This window comes from Athene cunicularia (genome assembly GCF_003259725.1).
Source record: "Athene cunicularia isolate RWA chromosome 1 unlocalized genomic scaffold, athCun1 chr1_part1, whole genome shotgun sequence".
Classification (NCBI taxonomy): Eukaryota; Metazoa; Chordata; class Aves; order Strigiformes; family Strigidae; genus Athene; species Athene cunicularia.
In genome coordinates this window covers 82,596,977-82,606,876 of record NW_020799091.1, presented here as the reverse complement: position 1 = coordinate 82,606,876, position 9,900 = coordinate 82,596,977, and the positions used below count along the sequence as shown (strand labels likewise).

The 9,900-nt window shown below is 40.6% G+C and overlaps 1 protein-coding gene across 1 annotated transcript in view; it reads left to right on the top strand.

Annotated features, from left to right (window-relative positions):
* The first annotated feature begins 8,731 nt into the window (after positions 1-8,731).
* The window catches only part of MAP3K15 (mitogen-activated protein kinase kinase kinase 15), a 79,286-nt gene continuing 78,117 nt past the window's right edge, over positions 8,732-9,900 (top strand). Inside the window, exon 1 of the mRNA XM_026849488.1 lies at positions 8,732-8,822. Coding sequence (XP_026705289.1) covers positions 8,792-8,822 — 31 coding nt within the window. The 5' untranslated portion in view covers positions 8,732-8,791. The remainder of the gene's footprint in view (positions 8,823-9,900) is intronic.

Here is a 9,900-nt window from a genome sequence, read left to right as displayed (position 1 = left end):
TTAGATCTAAATCACGCTCGCCCCTGCCCGGCGCCACCTTCCCGGGGTGTGCGGGGTCACGACGAGCCCGGCCGGGGAAGGGTCGGTGAAGGTGCGTGACCGGGCAGGCCAGAGAGGAGGGGGAACGGGACAAAAGTGAGACTGCGAGGGGAGTCTCGAGAAGGGATGTGGAGACAGGAAAATGGCCGTGAGGGGCACCTCAGGTAATGGGGGCAAGAGCCTGGTCTTCAGGAGCATCCCGCACATGGAGGAGGTGTGAGAGAAAATTCAGGCCCTTATGCCAGCTCTTTCAGTCACCACAGTGTGTTACCCAGCAGGACTGTGCGTCCTATGGTACCAACCAAGCGTTAGGGAGTAGCAAAACTCTTGCTGGCGTGTTTTACTAAGAAGCCTCTTCCAGCTCCCAGCCAGGTTGGGAGCTGAGAGCAAGACACAGCATGAAGACAGGCCAGCCAAAAGCCTCTGGTCTGGCTTGGCCAGATACTTCACGTTCACCGCTCTAACTCCAGACCTGAACAGGGAAACTGGCTTGCGTTCAGCCAGCAACAGAGTGATCTGGCAATGCTCAGAGCAAGGGACTTAGAAGTGTGCCCTGAGGGGGAAAACTTGTGAGTATTGCGGTTCTGTCCAAGTTCAAGCTGGTGACTGGCATCTGATGGTTCTAAAGAAAGCTGCTGTACCTTTTCCATTCAAAAAACCACCTGGTTTAGCACTGTGGCAGAGAATTGTGAGCTTTTTGAGTGAGCAGAGGAAGCCCCCGAGTCAATAGATATTACTAAAATTAATCAAGGTGAGTATGGGGACACATTGCAGAAACACAGACATACTTTTTCTCATATCCATATGAGCTGGCATTAGGAAACTGGGGGATTCACGGGCTCCGAAGATAGAAAGTGCCGTTAAGTCCATGTATATAGTCTGTCTTTCACAAGAAAAACTTTGTTTTGCTCATGAGATGTGTTAAAGAATGCTTCTTAAAAGTTTAGTCTTATTTTAAATTCTCATATGATGATGAGTCCATTTCATCCCCTGATAAGTCACCCAAATATTGAGGAAGCTCACAACCTTTGTTGTAGTTGGGTTTTTTTAACTTCCCATTCAGGGGATTTTGTTACATCTCTGCTAGCAAGATTCACAAGTGTGTAATAAATATATTTGTGTGTATTAGTACGCAACCATGAACTAGTGATTTCTTTGTGTATCCCCAGTATTTTTGTAACCCTTCTAAGCATAATAGTGTACTCATCAACGCAAAATTATTTCCATTTCTACTAATAGTCCTATTATTGTATTATGCACACACCTGCTCTGCATTGTACTGAGAGATTGAGACAGTTATTTAAAATGTTAAGTTGCTGCATTCTGGAGTGAGTGCCTCTTGTCTGGAATGTGGCCTACCTTTGCAAACTTTTGCATTCAGGTCATCTTGTAGGACCAAAATAATTTTATCAGTGATTAATATCACTTTGTAATAGTAAGATGCCTGGATACTTCTGCAACCCTTTTATGTCCAGCACATACTTTATATCATTTTTAGTATCCATTAAAGGCTTACTGAATAATTCTGAATCGGTAATTGTTACAAAGGAGACCGTTCAAAATAGTCTTTGTGTGGATTTCTTTCCAGTAGCAACATTTTGAGATTAGCCAGGGGAATAATTTTTTAATCTGTAATGTATGCCTTTATTTGGCACTATTGGGTCAAAGCATCTTTTAATTATAAAAGTTACCTGTATTAAGAGAAACTTAATTGTATTACCATAAGTCACTTTTAGCAACCAGACCTGCAAGCTGTCAAAAAGCAGAGACATTTATTTGTCTGTATATACTTTTTTTTGAAAACCATGCTGAATGTGTTAGTATTTTAGCATTAATTCATTGTTAGGCATCCCAAATTAACTGCCTTAACTGCAATGTTACCCTGACAATGCAAGCATCTTTAATTTTTTTCAAAAAATGGTGTTAAGTAAAACCAATTATTTTAATTAAGCATTTATGTTGCTTTTCTGTTGTTTTAATATTTTAGTAAGTAGCTCTTCTAACATCAACATTTTTAATAGCTTTTTTATTCTTGTGTTGCTCCAGGTACTGTTTCTTTTTTAACTGAACATCTCTGTAGTTCCCTTTTATCTTTTTTAGAAATAGGCTGTAATGACATTTGCCCCATTCTTTGGAGTTTTCCCCAATTCCTGTGCTATGTCTAAAATTGATGTTCAGAGATATCCTCAGTCAGAACCTTTAAACTTCTGAAATTTAATGCTGGCACATTGAGGCGAAGTGTCTTTATCTTAGTACTTGCTGCTTCGTTTCCTCCTACTACATGGTAGTGATGGGGTAATTTCTGGTTCCTTTAACAGTGTCATATGGAGTAATTGTATCTTCTTACTTAGTTCTGCAAAGGGACAAAAAGTATCCATTGCACTTTTCACTTCATGGGGTGGTTTTTTTTGTTTGTTTTGTTGTGGGTTTTGTGGTGTTTGGTTTTTTTTGTTGTGTTGTTGTTGTTGTTTTTATTTATCTCGTTGGTATCAGCTAACAGTGGACCTAAATTTCATACTGGATTTTCATTACCATGGATTTTAAAATGCCACCTCTTTCAGCCCTCATTTTGTATACAATGATCTGTCATTGTTTCCTGAGAACTTTTGTTAACACTCATCTTGTTTTCTTGCTCTGTATTGTTTATTGGTGGATTCTCCCTTCCTCCTGTTTTTGAATACATATCAAGCCATTATCCAAAAATGATGAATCTGATAATTGCTCATATATATGCAACATACTTTATTTGCTACCCTGCAATTTCTTTAATCTTTGAAAAATTGGTCCTTTTAAATTTCTATATTTTATAGATACAGTTCATTGTTGCCATATTCTTTTTTTGCAGGATATTTGTTGGACTGGGATGATGACATCTATCCAATTCTTAACCAAGAACAATTAAGAATGAGTTTTAATATGAGCAATCCTATGGCTCATGATGAACCTTCTGTGTTAGGAAATTACTGTGTGTTTACTTCTAAAAAGGAAAAGATCTAAAAATGTTTTATTACTGCCTGTGTAAGATATTGAGCAGATGTTTCCCAGACTGAAGATATGTATTATAATGTATATTTACTTTCTGTACACCATGGGCAGAACCTTGAAAAGCAGTTCCTCTTGCTCTGAGAGTGAGAATTTTTTAAAAGATGCTTCCCTGTAGCCATCTCTTGGCTTACTGGTTGGAACCTTAACCAGTAAGTATCTAATAATGCTTAAAGTGAGGTCCATCTCATTGTGAATAGTAACACGGGGTCTTTGTTAAAATTTTCCCTTTTCTCCACTCTGCCTGAAATTGTAGCTGTTTACTTAAAGTCATAAGTACCCCCTCACCCCACCCCCAAGCAAGCTTATCTATCTTTAGTATAGATCTATAATACAGTGATTCTTGGAATTGGTACCTTTGACAACAAAAGCAGCAAAATTTAAGGACAGAATGCAAAGAAATAGATCAACAGGAACCTCTTTTTCCTGTCTACAGGCACATTAAGTGATTTTTCAGCAAATCACTGAGAAGAGAGCTGCAAAACCACCTGTATTCCATAATAAGAGTATAACATCTCTCTTCTTGAGTGTACTCATTCCGAACTTCCCATCGTTTGAAATCTCATCATGGATGGAAGTGTGACTTATGCCTTTAGTTAGTTATTGCAGACTAGTGGGTAATACAGAATGACCCTCATCTTAAGAAATCACTAAACTTTCTAAGATGCTTTGCTAAAGGGGAACTACAGCATTTCCAAGCGCAAACTTAGAACTAATTGTGAAATAAGGGTTTGATAACAGAAAGATGAGGTCTCTTGGCTCAGTCTGTTCTAGAAACAAGCTATCAACAAAATAATGGATGTTATGCAGAAGCTGATGTCATCTACCTAGCAGAGAAGGAACAAAGATGTTTGCATATATTGACTGTATTTCTGGGAAGAAAAAGAGGCAATATTTTTAGACTGAAAGCCACAGATCCGGGGCATTAGTGTAAAGTTTTTTTTTCATAAAGTAAGGCAATTTTACACAGGAACCTAGGAGCTAACTGAGGATTTTTAAAATTCTTCAGAATTATCCCATGCAGGAAATCAAATCACAGGCACTGTAGTGCATCATAAACAGCTTAAGAGACATAGTGAAAAGGTGAGCGTGGCTTGGTCAGTGATGTTACAGGTTGAGTGATTCAGCCTCTGTGCTTTTACCATAGCTGCAGAGAATCTTTCTGTTCTGGATGTACTCAGAAAGCGAACATGATGTCAAATGTCTGACCTGTACCTATGGAAGGGTGATGCTAGATAGAAAGAGATGCAGCTTTTACTTGTCTACCTGAAACTTTATCAAGGCTTATTGCCTGAAGTGCCACAGTGTTTGGCTACAGTGTCAAGTGAAGGAGTGGCCTCTACAGTTGTATGAGTTTTGGATATTCCCGTTTTAGTTCTGTGAAATCCTGTTTCTGTAGTTGATCATCCTTTTACCTCATGAGGGATGTACAGCAATCTATTTTGAGGCTTGGAATATTTCTTTGACCATTTGACCACAGCATTTAGAGATGACTGCAGTCACTGAAGTTGGCAGGATGAAAGTTGACTGAAACACAAGCTAGAAAGGCTGGACTACGTGAGTAATAAAGCTAAAAGTTTGCCTGAGAAAAGTTAGTATTCCTCTGACAATTCAGGAAACTATGTCAGTTCATATGTGAGTGTAGTGGAATAATTTGAAGTCTGTTTCTGTTGTTTTGCTATGTATGAACTTCTCCAATCAACATCCTGCATGATAACGCAGCCCCAAAATACCTTATCTGATAAATGTCTTTGCAGTCCCACTGTCCCTCAGAGCCTCCCAGACTTGTGAAGGGACCCACACAGAGACTGGAACATGGGTCCTCCTTCTGTACCGTAGTTGAACCATTCAACATAACCATAATTTCTTGTCTCTGAAATTATTTTTCTTCATAGAATGGTTTGGGTTGGAAGGGACCTTAAAAGATCATCTAGTTCCAACCTCTCTGCCATGGGCAGGGACACATTCCACTAGATTAGGTTTGTCAAAGCTCCATCCAACCTGGCCTTGAACAGTTCCAGGGAGGGAGCACATTACACCATGAAGGAATCATCGCTGCCTGTACGGAGCTGCTTGCCCAGAAGCCCTCTGCCCTCTGAAGGCCAGTGTCCCCACTTCAGAATTGGCAGGGATGCTTCAGCTTCTTCAGACCAAAGGCTAGTATGTCAGGGTACGGTAAACATTTGTCACTAGTTTAAGCAGAGCTCGAGGCACATGCTTGTCTTTCAGACTCTGCCTCAGGCATTGTAATCTCTGACAGGAAAGTGAGAATAACAGCTGATGGCAGTAACTTCTTAAATAAACTTCAACAAGCCTTCCTACTGCAATTTATCTTTGCCCCTGGGTGTGACAGTGAACAGTGGGGGAGGGGTTAAGGGTTAGTTCTCTGATGCTTACCTCAGCAGGCAGGCTTTGCTGTTTTTCTGAGGAACACTTAATATTTTTCTTTCTTTTCCCCTGCAATGGGCTCAATAGGTAGGGGTGTATTTGCTTTAAATCTCAGGAGATGTATACACCACAGAATACAGAAATGTGAAGAGAAGCAATCCAACCATCTTCAGAAGGGGAAAGTGGTGGCTGAGAGGCTAAGGCTGCCTAGGTTGGATGTTGTGCTGCTTTAATACTACAACAGAGCTATTGGGGACCCCATCTTTTATCTCTGCATGGTACTGCACGCCTAGTGTTACTACAGGTGTGTCCAGCAAGCTCTGCATTGTGTGCCATTGAACTCAATATTTTGATAACAAGATCCTATAATACTACCAGTATTGTAATCCTTTTATATCCAGTTGTGTGAGGTGAGTTTTAAATGACAGTAACAAGCCTGATTCAATCTATCAAGTCTATATGTTACTGTGGTATGATACATCCCAGGTGCTGATACGTGCATTACATTCAAGAGGTGTGTTTTGCTTTGATGATACTAGTTGGGGTCTCTTTCCAACATGAAGTCTTCTTGTGGAAATGCTTATTTGTGTTCAGAGGTTTGCATGCTTTTGCTCAACAGTAGAGAACAGTATTTTTTTTTATCTGTCACCTGTGGAAAATGTCCTTCTATTAACTTTGTTGCTTTTTCTGTGTGCAACCTGAAAGGTTTCACATAGGTTCAAATTGTGTGTGTTCTATGAAATATCTCCTTTACTGTCAGTTGAATAAGCTTAGAAGCATGCAAATAAATAACCATACTTGGCTATGCAAATAAATAACCATAAATAGGTTTATATGGAATTAATTAACTTTCCTTTGGTATATTGCCGTGGGCCAAATACAGTATCAGAACTGTATTCAGAGAATGATGGAGATTGTAAAAACAAAAAGAAGAAATAAATATATTTTTATTCTCTAACGGGGAGAGATTCTGGTTTATTCTCCTTTTGGAACATTTCTTTTTAGTTGTAATGGGTCACATGGAAAGAGATACCAACAATTCAAAATGAGTGTGGGTCCTACCTTTTAATGAAACTTCGAATGAAGTTGTTTGCGTCTCTAAAAATCTGGTGCTAACTATGCAAATTTGTACATCTCTCATTGTTCCAAGGTGAGAATATATACATGTGCATGCACTGTCTATCTGAAGTGATTGATTTCTGTGCCATGACTTTTGGATAAAAGAAAAAAAAAAAACAAAACACTCTTTCCTGTTCTTTCCTTTGCATGAAACAAACCACCAATAACAAAACCAAAAAACAACCCAACCTACAACTTTCCATTTTCTTTGCTTGCCTTTCCTCCTGAGTTTAAACATTAAATCTGAGAAAGCATCCCAGAATCTGACTGTGAACTCCGTGTCACAGGGTTTTGTAGCTGGGAACACTACACGTGTTTCCAGGTGTTGAATCAGCCAAGAAAGAATCTTCTCCCTAAACATAATACAAATTGTGTGTGTTTCTGTTTTGTTTTAATTTACTCTGCAGTAATATTTTTTCATCCTATGATTAAAAGTCTTATCGATTCTCACGAAACAGACTTAGACAGAAGCTTTTATGCCCATTACAGCCATTACAAATGATGTAGAAAATGTGAACATTTAGAGTTATTTAGAAGAGATGAATGATTGTATCTATCTTGAGCTGCCTTTGATCTAAAGACTAGTTGTCACACAGCCCTTGAAAACACTGCAGTTAGGGTGTTTTTTGTTTTATCTTGTTTTTTAAATATTGCTTTAAATTTGTTTTGGGAAGTGAAACTTTTCTGGAATTCTTCATATAGTAAATGTCATTCTGATTGCTGAACAACTCCAACTCTTGCAGCCTGTTCATAAGGGAGGTGCTCCAGGCCCCTGATCATCTTCATGGCCTTTTCTGGACCTGCTTGAGCTGGTCCATGCCCTTCTTATTTTGGGGGCCTCAGAGCTGGATGCAGTAATTCCAGGTGGGATCCCACAAGAGCAGAGTAGAGGGGGAGAATCCCCTCCCTTGACCTGCTGGTTATACTTCTTTGATGCAGCCCAGGATACGGTTGGTTTTCTAGGCTGTGAGTGCGCGTTGCTGGCTCACAGTCAGTTTTCCATCCACTACTACCCCCAAGTCCTCCTCTGCAGGGCTGCTCTCAACCCACTCATTGCCCAGCCTGTATTTGTGCATGGAATTGCCTCTACCCATGCGCAAGACCTTGCACTTGGCCTTGTTGAACTTCATGAGGTTTTCATGGTCCCTTCTCTCAAGCCTATCCTGGTCCCTCTGGATGCCATCCCTTCCCTCCAGCATGTCGACTACACCACACAGCTTGGTGTTGTCAGCAAACTTGCTGAGGGTACATTCCATCCCACTGTCTGTGTTGCTAACAAAGATGTTAATCAGTGCTAGTTCCAATACCCACCCCTGAGGAACGCCACTCATCACCCATCTCCACTTGGCCACTGAGATGTTGGGCACAACTCTGAGTGCGGCCATCCAGCCAATTCCTTATGCACTGAGTCACATTACACTTGCATGTTAACAAATGTTGATGTACTCCCTAGTTAATAAGTAACTAATGTTCCTGGTTTGCAGCCATAGAAGCTTGAGGTAAAGCTCTTCTGATGTGTAAGGAGTTGGCGTAGAACACGGGTGAGAACTCTAAACTTTTTGTCTTCCTCGATATTCTACTTATGATGGCCTCAAGCTCAAACTCACTGGCTGTCCACACTGGTTACAAACCTGTTCTCTCAGCATACTGCTACATCGAGGCACATGGAGGAGCAGCCCCAGCAGTGGGGCTGCTTGGGCTTGGCCTAGCTGCTGCCTCTTTCCACTCTGCAGTGATGTTACGTGACTGAAATTAGGCAAGCACGATAGGTATAGGGTCTTTCTTAGGAGGACTTCAACGTGGTTTGCCACCTGCAGGTGAAATTCGTGAACGTGGTAGGCTCTATTTGCCTTGCACCTCAGCATGGATGTGAATTGCTTTAGCCTCAGACTACCTTTGAACAGCAATGGGGGTGTCTGAGGCTGAGCCAAGAGAGGGAGTGCAGCTGTTGCTTTATCCTGCTCCCTGGCACAAGCTCGCTATAAACAGTGTAGCTCTGGTCTCTGCTGAGGTCAGTGTGATTCAGCTGATGGGCTAAATGTGTTCCACAGTATGATTTCACCCAGCCTGTCTTTTTTCTCCCAGGGGTGCTGCAAGTACCTTCACCTTTTCCTGGGAGGTTGGGGTGGCTATAGAGGCATGCCAGGAAGAAAAGCTGCATCACTGTAGTCTGCAAGGACTCAAAGCTGGGACATGAATTCTGATGCTTGAAAGTGTTGGGTCACTGTGCCATGGTAAACTGTGCTTGCTTTTTTCATCCTTTGTAATATTCAGCCTGACAAAGTAAATGATTCTGCTGTGGTGTTCAGGGTGGAACAGGTAGTTCTGAAACTTTCTGAAGTTCTGAAACGTTCTGAAACTTCAGTTCACCACAGGTAGAACTGAAACTTTTCAGATATTCACTGGTAAAGCTTCTGAGCATTTAAACTTTTGTCTAATTCAGTAGTTCAACAACAGTTATGCCTTGGAGCTCAAAGCCAAATATGATTCACAACTTCAAAAAATGTGCTCCAGCTTTTACTACATTGAAAGTACATGATCCCAGCCTTGGTAAGCATGATCTTTCATTGGCTGAAACGGACTCTGATGGCAGGCACAAATCCAGAACAGTACTAACACTGTTAAGACTATGTCCCTAGCTTTCTGATGATCTGGGATGATATTGCTAAATCCAGTATTAAGGGAAGTGTTCTAGTTTATCACAGCTGAACTTGGGTGCATATACTTGTGTCTCCTGTAGTATATACTGCTTTTGTGCTTAAAGCAGCTTAAAAATTCTTCAAAATCTCTTTAAAATAAGAAACAAAAGGTAGTTGTAAATAGAATCATCCTGAAGTGCTTTTTAACTCTGCTTCATTCAGTATAATCTTTTTTGTTTAATTTTGTATCAAGTTATGGAAGGAAGTCTAGACTCTCTGCTGTTTATGTTTTTTCTTCTGCTTAGGAAAACATGCCTGCAGGCACAGAACTGTAGCTCAACCGCTGATGGTCATTGGCCTCTCAAGAATTTGAGAAATGTTGTTCACATAATAAGTAAAGCTTTTGAAGTCTAAGCCCCAAACGCATTAGTTCTGGAAAACAAACAAAATCCCATGTAAGTCAGCATGATAATAAGCGTTCCCTAAAATTCTTCAGTTTCCTACTGGTGTCAGCAGGGCTTTCCATGAGCAGCTGTACTCCACTGCCTCCAGGCCTGTCAAAAAGAAAGAGTTACAGATTCATGAAACTGATTGTGGGGAAAATAACAGGGGAGTTACTTTGTTTACACTTGGGATGGTGACTTATTTGCACTTGTTTGCTATAGTCTTTCCT